Raw genomic sequence first — 18,688 nt, 5'->3', positions numbered from 1 at the left:
TAAACATTAATAATAGTTGAAAAACCCATTACCCTTGATTTCTGATTCCAAAACTAGTTCATACATTTTGTCTGTAAATATGATGAGACGATTAAAGAATTTTCTGGTTTCACAATCATAACGGCCCTCTGAGGGAAACAGTAACACCCCTGGTCTATATGAATGCTCTAACCAATCTGTACAGACGTCTGTACCTGTCTCAAGTCGCCTCCACCTAGGGAGATCCACTTAATGAGGTAGGAGATGACATCGTCAGCGGCAGCCTCCCAACGTACGGTGATTTCACTACCGGAAAAATTGGTCACCCTCAGGTCTGAAGGGGAGGGTACCTTCACTACGAGGGGGATACAATAAATGTTACTTGCTGTATAGACTGACCTGCAAGTCAGGTGAAAGTTACAAGTGTCTTACATGTAGTGATGTTACTGGTGAGGGCTGCAGAAAGGCCTTGTGGGTAGTGAGACCTGACCGACACCAGATACCTGGACAAAGAGGATAGGCTCTGCACCAGCACTGAGCTTTGTCCAGTGACCTCTACCTGGAAAGAAAAAAAACAACAACTTACCTACAGTGCAACACTGGCTTGTAAATAAAGGTAATAGTGCCTTTGTTGCTGCCAGGGCAACCATGGATAATTTACTTCTACAAAACTACCTAAAGCAGTGGTTGGGGTAGAACCTGGACTAGATGCCAGTCTATCGCAGGGCACAACAGACAAACAATCATTCACACCCACATTCACAAATTAGGCTAGACTTACATAATTAAGATCTTTTGCTCCCAAGTGCCACTATTGGGATATGCATCTTGGCATCGTAAAGAGAAGAGAAAACAAAAATCTATGGAAGCACATATCCTTGGACCAGAATCAGGCATCTTCCAAATGTGGATAAAAATCAGATTTAGCGGATATCTGACGAAGCGGCGTAAACATATGGATTGGAATATGCAAGATAGATTATTGTTAATCTAAACTACAGTGAAAGCATAACGAATTAAATATTGCCTAAATACGATAGATTACAGGTTTGTCCATCATTATATAAACTAAATAATTGCTGGCGTCGGCTGATGGAGTAATGTGGACGTGACCCTTATTTAAACCAATGGAGGAAGAGTTACCCCAGGCCAACAAAACATAGGGAAAGGATTTATATTTTTTATTATTGTTAACTTCAGTGTTGTCCATGATAGGAGTTAATGCTGACAATGTTTACCTACAATTTGGGCATCTTAGTACAGTATGAGGGTTGCTTCATGTGTTTCGTGAATTTAAACATCTATATCAGATATGTGTCACTTGTACGATGTAAAACAGATTCTAAATGTCCCATATTTTGGCTAGACCTCCATAGCGTGACTCTCTAACATGGACTTAGTATAAAAGTGTCAATTTCATAAAAAAAAAAAACACCTTGGTTTTGTCATACGTGTCCAGAAAAGGCCCCTCTGACAGCTACTTTTGTTTGAACTAGTTGTGTATCTGCTTTGTCCATATTTGATTAAGACCGCCCCCTTTCCTCTGACTGGTTACTTCCATACGGAAGACCCACTTGTGAGAGCACACGTGTTTATTATGTTGCCAGCTGGCTCTGGAGCGGCGAGGTAGGCGGAGATCTTCGCTAGTGACGTAGATAAGCTCGAGAAATTCAAACGACCTGATTTCAGGCCTCTTGGCAGAAAAACGTCTGGAACTCAGGAAGGCGTTGGCAATTTTAATTAATATTTCACATGTATACTGAGGCACCATAGAGACAATATTAAATCCCAAATACTACTAACAGTCGGTTTGGTAAAATATTGCACCTTTAAAAAATAAAATAAAATCAGACACAGGCACTAAATCGGAATTAGGCAATTGGACCTGCAGTGTACAGTAAATCCAGCCTTAAGAGTCTTCACTGAACCTAAGATGCATGTTTTTGGGGATGTGGGAGGAAGCAGGAGTACCCGGAGAAAGCCCATGCAAACACAGGGCGAACATGCAAATTCCACACAAGAAGGCCAAAGCTGAAATTCAAATCTGAAGCCTCTTGATTGTGAGGCAGACGTGCGCACTACCTACTTAGAGCCCAAAAAAAAGAAAAAAGAAAACAAAAGCTCCTTATCTCCACTTTGAAGGAGGAAAATTATACAGCTTGTGAGGAAGTTACCTGCTTGACTTCACTGCCATGGTTAGTGCTGTAAGTTATTCTGTGCCCGGGGACGTCCTCGGCTCCAGGCACCCAGCTCACCCTCAGCATACTGTGGGTTACCACTGGGAAGTGCACGCTCACAGGTGGAGGGAGAGGAACTAAACAGAACAGGAGGGAAGAGGAAGATGTCAGCAAAAGTGATGCAGTTAGTTTCATCAGTCCCACACCGAAGACTATCACATGAGAAGCAACAGGAAATGTCCTTATGTTAAGCTTATGTACCTCTATTCAATTTCAAAGCAATCTATGCACTCAAATTTTGTTGAAGATACAGTATATGAAACGTAATAAAGGGAATATGGGCTAATACTGCAGAAGGGGTAAAAAAAAATAAAAAATAAAAAACAAGTAGAAAGAGCAGCCTTACATGTTGTAGCGATAGCAGTGACCGGATCACTGGAATCTTCATCATAGAGAGCATAAAGTGTGACTGAGTAGTCCGTTGCAGGAAGTAAACTGGACAGCTCCAACATTGTCAGCTCTGCACCAAACTTCTCCTACAGTCGGATTAAAATAATGTACAACAATGACAAAATATGTAATCCTGAAGCATCAGTATCCTGTATGTCAGTAATTAACCCGCATTTGGTTTCATTTACTGTATTTCTAGTTATTAAGAGATCATCTTTAAAAGTTTAAAGCATGTAACAAAAATAACTTTAAATAAAGCAATCATTTTGAGTTTACACAGACTGGTAAAAAGGAGAATGGTGACTGCTGTTGCCATAGTGACTCAGGACCTCCTATTTTAATTGTCTAGAGTAGGGTTGGTAATCACAGTGCAACTCACAATACAATATTATCACAATAATAACAGCAGTATCACCATACATGACGTTAACACTACATGGAGACTACTGATATTACTTTAAAAATCAAATTGTCATAAAGTGCCCAAATGCATGACATTAGATTAGATATTGCAGCATAATAGATAATATGATACACCACAATATCAATATTTTGTCCCACCCATAATTGATAGTATTGGTGGACCAGCCTGGACACCTGCTGTCAAATGTTACAGTTGTTACAATCTTTACTTTCGCGCCAATGTTACTGGTCAGTTTTTGCAACGTTTGTCCAAACTTTGCCGCACACGAAAATTAATAACCACAGTAGTATTTACTTATTAAGGCAGCAATTACAACAAATGTTCAAAATTTTGAATTATAAACTATGAACTGAACTTTTAACTAGTTCAGAGAGAAAATGAACTTTCTCAACACTGATCCTGTATTATTTCACATCGCAATATATATTGCAGGTCTTAATTTTTTAAATTATTTTTTAAAAATCGCAATATATATATTTTTCCAATATTGTGCAGCCCTACTCTGAGGTTATGCTTAATAAACAGTTCATTTCCCGTTTTTCTGTTAATTGGGGACTAAAACCCACAACAACTCGGAGCGAGGTGCTGACATTTTATACGACATCACCGCGATGTTGCGAGCTATTTAGCTGTTAGCTGTTAATTCACGGACAAACTCGTTAGCTTGTGGGCTAGCAAACATAATCAACAGTTAACTTTCCCTTAAGTGTGTCTGTTGTGTGGTACGCGCTGCACATGGAGCAAGGCTGTGGAGTATTAGACAGAGCCAACACCAGTCTGCCGACGTTCCACGAGCCCAACAGCGGCTTATGGCATAGCCGTCCCACTCTCCGTCGGATCACTATGTGAACCGCTGTCTCACCACAACAGTCTTCGCAGTAAAACTGTGATTCGCTGCTCTGCTTTTCAATATGTTTTTTGAGGCGCAAAATGTGAATTTTAAACTTGCGAAATGTGATTCGAGACCGCTTAATTCGAGCCTTGAGTAGTTAACATGCTTTTCACCTCAACACCTCAGAATCAGAATCATCTTTATTTGCCAAGTATGTCCAAAAAATACACAAGGAATTTGTCTCCACTCTAGTACGACAACAGACAGTCAATTGACAGAGAACACTTTTGAGACATAAAGACATTGACAAAAAAACAGTCACTGAGGAATAAATGGTTGTTAGTTATCTGGTAATGCCGGTACATTTTGAATTTTATTTTGACAATTGTGCAAAAAGATACAGTCCTCTAGCACTAAGAGCAGTTTGAATGACTAATATAGCAATAGTCCGGTGCAATGACCATTGTGCAAAGGGCGCCGAGACTTCAAGCGAGTAGTGCGATAATCTGGAACAATGTTGATTACAGATACTCCTCAGTCAGTGTGCAAATGGAGCAGATGCTACTCTGGCGTGAGTGGCCAGTATTGGTCAACAACAGATATGCAAATAGTGCAGCGTGGCGAGACTACTACAGTGAGTGCATGAGTAATATATAATTGGCCCCACAGAAATGTGACAATGAACTCAAGTCAAAAAAATTGCCATGATGTTGCAATGGAATTGTAGGTTAGGTGTTAAGAAGTTGATTGCAAGAGGGAAGAAGCTGTTGGAATGTCTGCTAGTCCTAGTTTGCATTGATCTGTAGCGCCTACCTGAGGGAAGGAACTGGAAGAGCCAGTGACCGGGATGTGGAGGGTCAGAGAGGATTTTGCACGTTCTTGTCTTAGTTCTGGCAGCGTGCAAGTACTCAAGGGTGGGTAGGGGGGTACCGACAATTCTTTCAGCAATTTTGATTGTCCGTTGCAGTCGGAGTTCGTCCTTTTTTGTAGCAGGACCAAACCAGACTGTAATGGAAGAACACAGGACTGATTCGATGACCGCTGTGTAGAACTGCCTCAGCAGCTCCTGTGGCAGGCCGTGCTTTCTCAGAAGCCGCAGGAAGTACATCCTCTGTTGGGCCTTTTTGAGGACGGAGTTGATGTTGATCGCCCACTTCAGGTCCTGAGAGACTGTAATTCCCAGGAACTTCAAGGTCTTGACAGCTGAAAAGCGTGAGGGGCAGCTGTGGCGAAGGATGCCTCCTGAAGTCCACAATCATCTCTACAGTCTTGAGCGTGTTCAGCTCCAGGTTGTGTCGGCCACACCACAGCTCCAGCCGCTCCACTTCCTGTCGATATGCAGACTCGTCACCGTCCTTGATGAGGCCGATGACAGTGGTGTCATCTGCAAACTTCAGGAGTTTGACAGCCGGGTGCATTGAGGTGCAGTCGTTCATGTAGAGAGAGAAGAGCAGCGGAGAGAGGACACAACCTTGGGGCGCCCCAGTGCTGATGCTGCGTCTGGATGAGGTGGCCTCCCCCAGCCTCACCTGGTGTGTCCTGCCCGTCAGGAAGCTGTAAATCCGAGATTGTAGGTTTCTTAGGGACTGGAATGATGGTGGAGCGTTTGAAACAGGATGGTACTTCGCACAGTTCCAGAGATCTATTGAAGATCTGTGTGAAGACTGGAGCGAGCTGGTCCGCGCAGACTTTGAGGCAGGATGGGGACACATGGTCTGGGCCTGACGCTTTGTTAATCTTTTGTTGTTTGAAGATACATCTCACATCCTGTTTGCGGATGGTTGACGCAGAAGTCGGTGGTGTGATAGTGGTCGGTGGTGCGGCTGGGTGGGTGTGGGGTGTGAAAGTGTCCTTTTCAAATGTGCAGAAGAAGGTGTTCCAGTCGTTGGCTAGTGTGCTATTGTTCTAAGCTTGGGGGGATCGTCGTTTGTAATTAGTCAGCGATTGGAATGCATGCCAGACTGATTTAGAGTCATTAGCGCTAAACTGTTTTTCCAACTTTGCTCCATAGTTCCTCTTTGCAATGTTAATTTCTTTAGTCAGCTGGTTTCTTGCTCGATTATACAGGGCCCTGTCCCCGCTCTGATATGCATCCTCCTTAGCTTGGCGAAGCTGCTTAAGTTTGGCAGTGAACCACGACTTCCTGTGTTGAATGTGCGAAATGACTTTGTTGGTACACACACCTCTTCACAGAAACTGATATAGGATGTGACAGTATCCATATATTCATCCAGGCTGCCAGCTGAATTTTCAAAGACACTCCAGTCTGTGCAGTCTAAACAGCTTTGAAGTTCCAGCTTTGCTTCATTGGTCCACTTTTTCACTGTAGGCTTCGCGCATTTAAGTTCTTGCCTGTACGTTGGTATTAAGTGAATTAAGCAGTGATTAGACGAGCTCAGTGCTGCACGAGGTGTGGCACGGTATGCGTTTTTCAGCGCAGTATAGCAGTGGTCCAAAATGTTATTTTCAATGGTAGGACAGTCGATGTGCTGCTTGTATTTAGGGAGTTTGTGGTTGAGTTTAGCTTTGTTAAAGTCCCCGAGAATAATGAGGGGTGAGTCTGGGTGTTTTTTTTTTCAATTTCGTTTACTTATTCGGCGAGCATTAGCAGTGCGGCGTTCGTGTTAGCTTGAGGCGGAATGTACACGCCAGCCAGAATGAATGATGCAAACTCACGTGGCGAGTAGAATGGCTTACAGTTCAAAAACAGCGACTACAAATGCGGGCTGCAGTGTGTGCTGAGCTCCGTGACGTCCGTACACCATTTTTCATTGATATAGAAGCATATCCTGCCGCCTTTTGTTTTCCCCGTTAACTCCGTGATGCGGTCTGCTCAGTGAAGATGAAAGCCCGGAAGCATGACGCGCCATCGGGTACAGCCTCACAAAGCCAAGTCTCGGTAAAGCACATGGCGGCGGAACGTCCAAAGTCTTTACTGGACTGGTCATTATTGCAGGACTGTTCTTATTTACCTCTTACTGACATTTTAATACAGTGAGGTCCGGTTCTCACCTCCTTGGCGTCATCGGGCTCTCCGTCGTTGAGTGCCGAGTAGAGGATCAGGTACTCGGTAGCCCCCGGTGCCGTAGCCCAGCTCACGCGCAGTGTGCTATAAGAGGAAGGTGTCACCTCCAGGTTGGTTGGCATGGAGAGTGGTACTGAGGGAGGATTGGAGTTGAGCAGGATAATAGAGAATGAGGAAAATGTACCATCACAATACAAGAACATACTATTTTGGACCTGACGTTGTGCATCTGGCCTTGTTTGGAAAATAAAATGCACAATTTACTTTATTCTTTACAATCATTCTACAGAACTCTGATGTAGATTAACACAAGGTAATAAATAAAGTATGGACATAATTGAACAATGTGTAGAGGCTTAATAATGACCTGTAGATGCTTAATAAAAGTCCTAGTTTTATTTGTCATGATCCTGTGTTCTGTTCTTGACTCTGTTTCGAGTCCCCGGGCCTGCTGACTCGCTGTATTTCTTCAGTCCCTTGGTCTGGTGGGTTGGACGGAGCCTCGGGCATACACCTGCTTGGCATCATGATTAGTTAGGCTCTTCAACACCGGCTGGATGGGAGCTCGTCACCGAAAAATTGTTTACGCCTTGTCATTCGTCTGTATTGATTGTGTGTTTTGCCTGCAAAGTTTCACCTCGTATTCCTTTCTATGCAAGCAATTCCTGTTTTCCTAGTCATAGTTTGTAGGCTATTTATGCTTATGTAGACTAGATTGTTTGTTCTTACGTTTGTCTTCTGTTCAGTACTCTAAACTTGGGTACTTAAGAAAACTTTTTGTTATGTGCATCTCCTATTCGGCTGAGTATTTTTATTCCGTTATTGCTTTACTTCCATTTATTTATTTGTCATCTAGGATTATTCCCCTTAGTTCTTTTGGCCTCTAGCTCCCGTCGTGCTCCGCTTACCCACCTCGATGTGTTTTCGTTTTATAGTTATTGTATTTCTGCGTCAGCCTTTTGCTGACCTACTTTTTCGTTTTGTACATATCTTCGCTGATGTTGTCGTGCACCCTTGGTTAGATGAACTAGTTTATTTGCTCCTGATTTTGTGTTGGGTCTGCTGTGGGGTTCGAAGTTCTGTGCACTCGATTGTGACAAAAATATGTACCTCAGCTCAGTAAAGGTTGGGAAACGCTTGTCTAAAGAAGAATAATGTGACTATTATTACAACTAACACTACTATGCTATTACGCTATACTAGATTTAATGGTTAAAACAGTTGTAAAAAAATCAAAATCTTGAAAACACACCCATTCTCTGCCATCCAACACAAAAGTCAGTAAAATTCTCAACACTCGCCAATCTGTCGAGTGTTAATTTAAATTTAGCATTACCAAAATTGTTAACAAAATCTCTTGACAATTTACTCCCCACTATACAGTTTGGAACTAATGGTGCCATATACTGTGGAAGTGTATCAAATGAGGCCAAAAATCTGTAATAATCTTGTAATAATTTCCACAGATGTCAATTGTTTTTATTTTTGTAATTAAATTGTTAAATTTTAAAAAGACTTTATGAACACCTTGTAAAATAGGGCACAAGTCTGTTAACTCAAGTTTGACTAATGGCATGAGGTTTCCAAACATAAAAAAAACCTAATTCAAATGACAAGCACATATTCAAAAGCAAAGACGGTGAAGTCGATGGATTTATAATTAGTTATTTTGTTTTCAGAATGTCTGAGCAAACAAACTACCTGAGACAGTAATACATGGAAAACTCATTAGCCAAGTCAAATATGATATGAAGCAGCATTAGTCTCACCTGTGGTGACAGTTCCCCTGAGTGCCAGCCCAACGCTGTGTTCATACACAGGGAAAATGGACACATGATACAGTGTCTGAGAGGAGAGGCTTTGGAGCAGCACAGTAGACTCTGAGCCATCCAACACCACCTTGAAGACAGAGAGAGACGTTAGAGGCTGCCAGACGCACAACCGTAAGATGGTTGAAAACATGACAACAATGTATACATTGGCATGGACATGGAGGGAGTTCTTATTAAAGCCAAAATGAAACCAATAGAAAGTTTCAAAAGGTAAAATATACCCCTTTGTAGGTTACATTATTTACTGGAAGTTTAAAACTTTAAAACTAAACCTATGTTATAATGACACTTAGTTGAGGGCAGACTTCCACCAAGGGCAAATCATCCTGATTTGTACACATTCTAAAGCTCTTTTTACAGATCCTGTAAAAACTGGCCTTTTTACAACTTTTTCCAGGTTGCTGCTTTATATAAATGGGAGTGGCACAGAATGGGGGACCCAAGTCGTCCCGGTAATATTCCACCTTCAGAAGTAGTATCAGAGCTGAAACAGAGGGCGGGACGCCAAACGTGTAAGCTGATGTGTGCGGCAGTGTGGTAATGACAGGGCCGCGGCGTGAAGTTTAAGAACCGACACTCACATCTCGTGTTGATAGCTAGAGTTGCCACCCGACAAGTATTTTAAATGTCACAAGACTCTAGCATCCCGCATCTCTCGGTTGTCAAGAATCTTATCTGATTGCAGGATACAGTGTCACTCTGTGGAAACGTATACAGTTGTGGTAACACCTTGCTTCACTGGATCCACACAACTTAATGTACTTGTACTTGGCTTGTAATATTATTTATTCTCATTACCATTTAAATAAAATAATCCAGCCATAGCAACAGAAACACATACTACAGTACTCTCCTTTTTACTATCATGTGTGCCATTCAAATTACTTTCAATTACTTTAGCTACTACTTCCGCTCCTTGAGCCATCACGTTATCATGGTGGAGGGGTTTGTGTGTCCCAATGATCACAGGAGTTAAATTGTCTGGGGCTTCATGCTCCTGGCAGGGTTACCCATGGAAAACGAGTCCAAGGTGAGGGACTAGAAAAAGCACAGCTCAGAAGACTCCTATGACGTATAAAAACACTGGAAAACGTTTTGCCTGCCCATACGTGGGTCACTGGGGCCCCCCTCTGGAGCCAGGCCTGGAGGTGGGGCTCGAAGGCCAGCGCCTGGTGGCCTGGGCTGCACCCATGGGGCCCAGCCGGACACACCCCGAAAGGGTAATGTGGGTCCTCCTTCCCATGGGGTCACCACCTGTGGGAGGGGCCATAGGGGCGGGGAACAGTTTGAGCTGGGCAGTAGCCAAAGGCAGGGACCTTGGTGATCCGATCCTCGGCTACAGAAGCTGGCTCTAGGGACATGGAACGTCACCTCTCTGACAGGGAAGGAGCCCAAGCTGGTGTGTGAGGTCGAGAAGTTCCGACTAGATATAGCCGAACTCGCCTCCACACACAGCTTGGGCTCTGGTACCGGTTCCCTCAAGAGGGGTTGGACACTCTTCCACTCTGGAGTTGCCCATGGTGAGAGACACCGAGCAGGTGTGGGTATACTTATTGCCTTTCGGCTCGCCGCCTGTACATTGGGGTTCACCCCGGTGGGCGAGAGGGTAGTCTCTCTCTGCCTTCGGATGGGGGGACGGGTCCTGACTGTTGTTTGCAGTCAAGACCCGTTCCTGACTGCAAACAACAGCAGTTCAGAGTACCCACCCTTTTTGGAGTCCATTGACGTGAAAGGGCATGATGAGGAGTAACGCCCCCCGTCAGAACCGGAGCGATGTACTGTTATTGGACTTCTGTGCTAATCATGGATTGTCCATAACGAACATCATGTTCAAGCATAAGATGCCGGTCCAACCTGGCAGGCCCAAACGTATTGTGAGGGTCTCCTGGGAACGTCTGGCAGAATCCCCTGTCAGAAGGAGTTTCAACTCCCACCTCCCGCAGAACTACACCCACGTTCCGGAGGAGGCAGGGGACATTGACTCTGAGTGGACCATATTCTGCACCTCCATTGCCGAGGCGGCCGACCAGAGCTGTGGCCGTAAGGTTGTCGGTGCCTGTCGTGGCGGCAACCCCAAAACCCGTTGGTGGACACCAGCAGTGAGGCATGCCGTCAAGCTGAAGAAGGAGTCCTAAGGAGACCTTTTTGGGTTGTGGGACTCCTGAGGCAGCTGTGAGGTCGGTGAGGCCATGGAGAAAGACTTCCAGACGGCTTCAAGGAAATTCTGGTCTACCATCTAGGCGTCTCAGGAGGGGGACGCAGTGCACCATCAACACTGTGTATAGTGGGGAAGGGGCACTGCTGACCTCCACTCGAGATGTTGTGAGTTGGTGGGGAGAATACTTCGAAGACCTCCTGAATTCCACCGACACGCCTCCCCATGAGGAAGCATAGTCGGGGATCGCTGAGGCGCACTCTCCTATCTCTGGGGTTGAGGTCACAGAGGTGGTTAAAAAGCTCCTTGGTGGGAAGGCCCCGGGGGTGGATGAGATTTGCGCAGAGTTCCTAAAGGCTCTGGATGTTGTAGGGCTGTCCTGGTTGACATCCCTCTGCAACATCGCGTGGACATCGGGGACATTGCCTCTGGATTGGCAGACAGGGGTGGTGGACTGGGAGGAAGGTGTGTTCCAACTACAGGGGGATCACACTCCTCAGCCTCCCTGGTAAGGTCCCAACCAGTCTACATGTGTTTTGTGGACTTGGAGAAGGCGTTCTACCGTGTCCCTTCGGGAGTCCTGTGGGGGGTGCTTCGGGAGTATGGGATACCGAACTCAATGATACGGGGTGTCCGGGCCCCGTACGACCAGTGTTAGAGTTTGGTCCGCATTGCCGGCAGTAAGTCGGATTCGTTTCCTGTGAGAGTTGGACTACGCCAAGGCTGCCCTTTGTCACAGATTCTGTTCATAACTTTTATGGACGGAATTTCTAGGGGCAGCCAAGGTTTACAGGGGTTCCGGTTTGGTGGCCTCAGTATTGCATCTCTGCTTTTTGCAGATGATGTGGTTCTGTTGGCTTCATCAAGCAGTGATCTCCAACTCTTACTGGAGCGGTTTGCAGCAGAGTGTGAAGCGATTGGGATGAAAATCAGCACCTCCAAATCTGAGACCATGGTCCTCAGTTGGAAAAGGGTGAAGTGCCCTCTCTAGGTCAGGGATGAGATCCTGCCCCAAGTGGAGGAGTTCAAGTATCTTGGGGTCTTGTTCACAAGTGAGGGAAGAATGGAAGGGGAGATCAACAGGCAGGTCGGTGCAGCGTCTGTAGTGATGCGGACTTTGTATCCGTCCGTTATGGTGACGATGGAGCTAAGCTGAAAGGCGAAGCTCTCAGAGTTGAGCCGCTGGTCCTCCGCATTGAGAGGAGCCAGATAGAGGTGGCTTGGGCATCTGATTAGGATGCCTCCCTGGTGAGGTGTCCCACCGGGAGGAGACACAGTGGACGACCCAGGACACGCTGGAGAGACTATGTCTCCCGGCTGGCCTGGGAATACCTTGGGATTCCCCCAGAAGAGCTGGATGAAGTGGCTGGGGAGAGGGAAGTCTAGCCTTCCCTGGTAAAGCTACTGCCCCCGCAACCTGATCTTGGCTAAGCGGAAGAAAATGGATGGATGGATGGATAGCTACTACTTAAAAAGTCCCTTTCCCTTGTGTCAATTTGTATGAAATCACCTCAGCCCTACTAAAGAAGGTTAAACATGATGCTATGTAAAATAAAGCACAACACACTGGGTCATTGCTACAAAGACACACGAAGTAATGTTAAAGTCTCTGACCTCCTGAGGACTTGAACCCTCAGCACTGTGGTAGACCACCCTGTATTGCTGGACTGGCTTAGCTGGGTTGGTCCAGTGTAGCATCACCTCTCTGGAACCCAGGTTGGAGAACCGGAGGTCAGTGGGACTCGGGTAAGAGAGGGTCGGGTCTACTGTGGGCTCTGGTTCACTTTCTAGAAAACAGCATGTGATGGTGTAGAAAAAATAAAGCAAATATATGAATGGTGAACGATGGGTTACAGTAACCCACATTTGCAATATGCATTATCTTACATTTAATATTTAAAATTAAAAGTTTGTCTGACCCAAATTTGGTGTACTTTATTTTCCTTTAAGATTCCAAAAGCAGGTTAATGGGCATGCACAGAAGTGCAAGTACTACAAGATACAGTCAAACATGCAGATCAAAAACAATTACACAGTGGTCTTTTAATGTACCTTGACAGACCTTCACCCAAACAGAGAGTTGTTGCTGTGGCTAAATAGGTGGTGTAAAAGACTTGTGCTACATTACGCTTTATGATTCCACGGTCCTCTATCCTCCCGCACAGGATGTGGACTAGTCGGGCCACCAGTTTGCTGAGCAGTGGGAAGTCGTTGACATTGTACACATTCACATCCACCGGCTCTGAAGCCACTTGCCTCAACTCGGCTTCATCGGCATTTTTAACACCTAAATGCAGAATAAAAATATAATTAGATATTTAAGCCCTAATCTGGAATCGGAATTTGTATACCAACTAATGCTTAATAAAGTTAATGGTTCCAAATAAGCCTGCTCTGACTGATATTGCTGGTGTATGTATGTGATATATTAAATTAAAACATTTTATATTCCACTGGTTGAATTTCTTGGATTTCCGATTGTTTGACTGATGCACAGATTTTTTTATTTTCAACAGAATTTTAAAAAAAATCTGTTCAGTTTTATCTGGAACATTCACATGTAGTTCGCTGTTGAGTATCAGAGTACTTGAGAGCTCATCATGGACCAAAAATGTACTTTCTTTGTTAAAATATCAATGTAAAGTGTCACCAATGCCACAAACAAGGATTGATATGGAGACTGCCCGATGATTGTATGAACATTGACTAAAAAGCTGACCAATGACAGTAGGGTCCGATCTCTCAGAAATGCACGACAAAAAAAAAACAGAAACATTAGCCACAATACAGCAAAATAATACATGCCAACTGAGGTATAAAAATAATGATAAATCCTGGCTGGATGCTTATAATAGGTCCTTAAATGTGGATATGTCAAGGAAAAGGGAGGTCTGGTGTTCCTAGGGTGAAAAATTGGGTGGATAAACTTTGCAGTTAGCTAATGAATTACACTGATTTTAATGTAAAACATCACTGCGATGCTTGGATATCATTTTACGCTTTGTGGAATTAACTTATCAATCATGAGCAGAGTGGAACACACTCAGGGACTCCACAACCCGTTTACCACAAAAATGTAAACAAGTCAGTTCAATGCAAAATTCTGCATACAGCATGTTTTGCATCCAAGTCATACCACGCCAGCTCAGGCCATTCCAGTCTCACCTACAGTGATAATTTCCACACCCACATTCTTCAGTCGGTTTGCCGCCGCAATGGCGTCATCCTGCGATTTACCATCAGTCAAGAGCACAAGGAAGAAGGGTGTGTCTGACCGTGCGCCCGCTTTGGCCCTCATGTTCTCCTCCATGACGTGGAGCAGCGCTTGGCCTAGAGATGAATGCATCAAGTCAAAAATTACTTCTGAACAAGACACCAATATAGCATCATAGGTAGAGTTCCTGCCAGATATTACCTGTGAAAGTGTTTCCTCCCTTATATCTGAAATTCCTTACTGCCTCTACCAATTGGTCTTTGGTGGTGAAGTTGTTCAGCTGCCACTCTGTTCGCGGGTCTCCACTATATTGGCTAAGGCCTGAAAGAGGAACACACCACCAACGTTTTCTTCATAAAGGCCTTGTCATAGGTCAAAAAGAACCTGTGACATGGTTTAAGTTTGACATCTATACGGTTTGTCATTTGAATGCAGAGCGTAATAAGGCTTACAAAACATGTGGATTTGAAATTGCCGTCGGTGTGACGTAGGTTTGTCAGTTAATATTCAAGTGCCTATCCACTTCGTGGTTGGTACCCACCCACTCAACTCAGCTGAACGGCTACACAGCCTTTCCACATTTTAAAAGAGTCTCAGCCGCCGCCAAGCCATACAAATAGTCCATAAAGTACACGTTGTGTTTTACCACAATACAATACTTAACTATATTTTTAATTCATAATGTAACTGTGGATGAAATTGGAAAGCATGACCGATGAATGTCACGCACCAGTTACATTTAAGTGAATGGGAGCTCACGTTCCCGATGAGTGGGCCAACAATCCAACGCTTTGTAAATTCTGCCTTACAATGATGGTAAGAAGGATCCAAACGCAACATCGATATGAACGCTCCGCCACCACAAGACATCGTGACATCGCCAAGGACCAATCAGGGCAAAGCAGTTTTCCATATTGAAATTAAGAATACCAGCGATTCTTGAATAAGCGAGGATATACTGCCAATAAGAGTTTTCCATGAAAAACAGGCTGGTTCCCCACAACACTCCCTCAAAAGTCGAGCAAAATAATTTTTTTTTAAATGTTGAGAAAAAAAAAATACAAAATCTGCGAATAGGTAAAACTGTGGGTGCTAAACCGTGGATATGCAGGGTTCACTGTATAGTCTAGCACAGGTGTGTCAAACTAATTTTTGTCACGGGGCACGTTGTAGTTGTGGTTTCCCTCAGAGCGCGATTATGACTAAAACCATATAAATGTATAATCGCCTCATGTTACTGTATTAAAAATACAGAACAAATTGATGAGTAACTTGTTTTACAATCAAAAACGACTGAAAACTGTTGAACTATTATTGATTTTATTTTCAAAGGGGGACAGGTAACAAGAAAGGCTTCCAATTCCCAACATTATTAGAGGTGAAGACATTTTTCAATTTTTTTTTTTTTTTTTTAGCAAGAAACGAAGTCGAGGAGCATGATTTACTTTCGCGGGCCAAATTAAATGACGACACGGGCCGGAGCTGGCCCCGGGGCCTTGAGTTTGACACCTGTGGTCTAGCAAATTGGTTGGCTTCTCACCATTTTCATTCACAAATGTTACAGAACATTGATTTAATATATAGGTGCTCTCACACTGTGCCAGTTCTACTATACTGTGGTACTTCATGATTACCTCTTTCTCCACTATGCCCTGCACAGTGCCATTACTTCAACTTTGGCCAGCTGTGCATGTCCATCTCTTCCAAGTGTGCTGGGTCCAAGTCAATTTACAGAAACAGAATGGCACACTAGTCCAATAAACCAGACTTTAGGCGGTGCAAACTGGCTAGTGTGTGCTATGTCGTGCTCATTACCCCTGTCACCACACAGTGATTGAATAACTTGCAGATCTGCGAAATATTATAGATGATGGCATGAATGGAAGAGAAAACAAACACACTGTATAGGAGTACAATTGTACAGCTAACCAATACATATTAAGCCTCACCAATCTGAATGTGGTTTGGCCCGATGCGGAAGGGTGTCATCAGTCCTTCCAAGAAGTCCCTAACCCGCCTGAAGTTAGTGCGTCCAATGCTCCAGGAGCCATCCACCAAAAACACAATGTCCGCCGCAGCGTCAGTGTTGCACTCGAAAGGTTTTCTCGGAAAAGCCCCTTGAAAAAGACAACGCCCAAGAGTGTGAGTGACTTGGACAAACCATAATGTAAAGCAAATATGTTTTTCCAGGAGGTTCAGGCAAGGATCTCGATATCCAATATTATCAAGTACTCCACATTATAAAGTGCACATCATTATGCTCCATGATAGTTCTACTCATTTAGTTGAGAATGGCATGTGTCAGCATGATGTGTACATGAACATCTGTGTAAATGCATGTTTCCTTGAATTATACAGTACGACAAGTACCCTGAAGGCAAACAGCATGGCGTTTCATTATCTTTTCCTGTTGTGTAAACACTGTCATCATGTCAGCACACATTACATTTTTATCTTCTTTAAATTAATCTTTGGGATGCAACACAGGCTTCTGAAACAGAGTAGTGTGTCTTCCTTTAGCAGTGGTCTCAAAGGACTGGCCTGTACCTGTACGCATTTGTACATACTAAAATACTCGCACAATGCTTATTCTATTGTTAACACTGTGTTTCAGTGCCAGTTGCCAGTGGGAGGACTGAGCAAAAGTGCAGATTCTGTGAAACAATGATGAGTGATGTTACTGTTTTTAATTTGGCAGCTTTCTACTTCCTGTTTTGACATTTCCATGAGTGACTGGTGTGGTGAAATAGCACTGAGTGAGGTGTAGAATGCCAGCTTAACTTCTTGGGACTAGTAACTAGCTAGATAACCACCGACTGGTTAGCTGCTTGTCACTTGTGATCAAAAGGTATGGAGTATCGTTTTAACATTTTACATAACAGTAGTAGTTGATTTCATTTTAATACTTGTCTGATAGTTAATGTTAAAAAGCTAAAACATACAAACATATATATATACACAGGTTGGCGGACTTCCTGTGCACGCAGCAATAATTACAGGCTGATGACATAATGGTTTGAATCCGAACTTGCTAGAATATTGTTTTGTTTGTCGCTGGTGTCTTTGGACAAAAGTTAAAAACATGCATGTCATTTATTTATCCATATATGACATATGTAAATACAAACAACGCTTAAACCTGAAGCGGAAGGAAGCGCTTCATCCTGTTTTTCCTGAATGTGGAAGTTGGTTGCGCATAAACCCTATTGACCATTGGATTTCGGTCAACCTTAGGTGCGGCTGTAGGTTACCTGTAACCAGAGGTTACCTGTAACCGGCTGGGTGGGAAGGGGTGTCTTGTGTGGTTTCTCCGCTCTGCCCACTGTCGTCCCCTGTTCATCCTTGATTTCCACCTTAAAGCGGTCTCGCTCTTTTTCTTTCTTCCTCTTTTTCTTCTCTTTGGTGGATTTGCCCTGGGGCTCGTCCAGAGGCGGAGGAGAGGGTTCTATAGTTGGTGGCTCTGGCAGAGGGAGGTAATAGCGATTGTAGGTTGTGAATGATCAAGATCCCCCGAGGTCACATGCAAACCCCTCAACCTTCAAGCTGGACATTCACTATAAAATATTGTTTTTTAATCTTTCAACTCAGTAAATTGTTCACAATGTAAAGTCACTGCAAACGCTTGCTGTGCTCACACTGTATCAACTCAGAGCCACAACAATTCACATCGAATGTTCATATTATTACTCCAGTCCAGACCAGTAGGACGTTCAGATTTTAAAATGGTTGGCAACAGTTAAACCAACTTGCAAAAAAATTCATTAATATTATTTTTTTACAATAAACATTACATGGGTATTGGCCTTGCTTGTCATAACAAGATCGATGTACTATAAAGTAACCATACCAGTCTGGCGTGCTGCAGAGGTCACAGGCTACTCAAGAGACAACTACAACTTCATTCTCGAGTCTTATGTGCTCTGTATTCAACCCCTGTCATCAAGCTCAAGGAATAGCAAGATGTGTGTGTGTGTGTGTGTGTTTTCCTATGTACCAAAATGATTTACCTGCATTCATAGCCACAGTTGTGGTTACAGGGTCTGGATACAGAATGGTAGGCAGAGCCAGCAGAGCCTCTGTACCATCATCCAGGTCTCCTGATCCAGACCCTCCTGGCAACAGCTTCCTCCTTTGACCGCTACGGATCATCTCCTCCTCCCGTAGACCGTCCACTGGACGAGACAAAGGCCCCTTTTTTAAGCAGCAGTTTCAATGGTATGTATGTAGCCCAACTTTGTGAGTCAATACAGTGTCTGACTTAAGTTTCCCTAAACCTGTTCCTTGACTTGGGTCACCGTGGTCAACGCGAGACAATAAAAAACAGACTGAGGGCCGTAAATGGCTCCAGGGTCATACTTTGGACACTCCTCATTTACAGCAAATAAATAGTCGCTCTTGGCTCATTTCGGCTGCACGTTTTTAGGTGATGTGGGCTGCAGACAAGGTCAACAAATTGCAAATTGAGGGTGAAACTTTTAAGCAGGAAACAATTGACAGGGCTTGAGATAATCACAAAGCCCAAGAAAGAGTCAAAAGGCAGGGGCAAAGAAACTCCCAGACTTCCATCATTCATTCCAGTATGACAGCTGATGTCACGTTT

The 18,688-nt window shown here is 43.9% G+C and overlaps 1 protein-coding gene across 5 annotated transcripts in view; it reads right to left on the bottom strand.

Annotated features, from left to right (window-relative positions):
* The window catches only part of LOC133485383 (collagen alpha-1(XIV) chain), a 49,318-nt gene that overhangs the window by 19,327 nt on the left and 11,303 nt on the right, over positions 1-18,688 (bottom strand). For all 5 annotated transcript variants that reach the window (XR_009790685.1, XR_009790686.1, XM_061788975.1 and 2 more), the window contains 13 exons: positions 18,096-18,260; positions 17,357-17,548; positions 16,038-16,205; positions 14,290-14,409; positions 14,040-14,204; positions 13,003-13,161; positions 12,489-12,661; positions 8,657-8,786; positions 6,875-7,020; positions 2,563-2,692; positions 2,154-2,293; positions 412-538; positions 195-334 (listed from right to left, as the gene is read on the bottom strand). Coding sequence is in view for 3 of the 5 variants with exons in the window: in XM_061788975.1 (XP_061644959.1) it covers positions 195-334; positions 412-538; positions 2,154-2,293; positions 2,563-2,692; positions 6,875-7,020; positions 8,657-8,786; positions 12,489-12,661; positions 13,003-13,161; positions 14,040-14,204; positions 14,290-14,409; positions 16,038-16,205; positions 17,357-17,548; positions 18,096-18,260 (1,955 nt within the window). In the remaining 2 variants the exon portion in view is untranslated. The remainder of the gene's footprint in view (positions 1-194; positions 335-411; positions 539-2,153; positions 2,294-2,562; positions 2,693-6,874; positions 7,021-8,656; positions 8,787-12,488; positions 12,662-13,002; positions 13,162-14,039; positions 14,205-14,289; positions 14,410-16,037; positions 16,206-17,356; positions 17,549-18,095; positions 18,261-18,688) is intronic.

This window comes from Phyllopteryx taeniolatus, chromosome 1, assembly GCF_024500385.1.
Source record: "Phyllopteryx taeniolatus isolate TA_2022b chromosome 1, UOR_Ptae_1.2, whole genome shotgun sequence".
Taxonomy (NCBI): Eukaryota; Metazoa; Chordata; class Actinopteri; order Syngnathiformes; family Syngnathidae; genus Phyllopteryx; species Phyllopteryx taeniolatus.
This window is presented reverse-complemented; position numbering and strand designations above follow the sequence as displayed.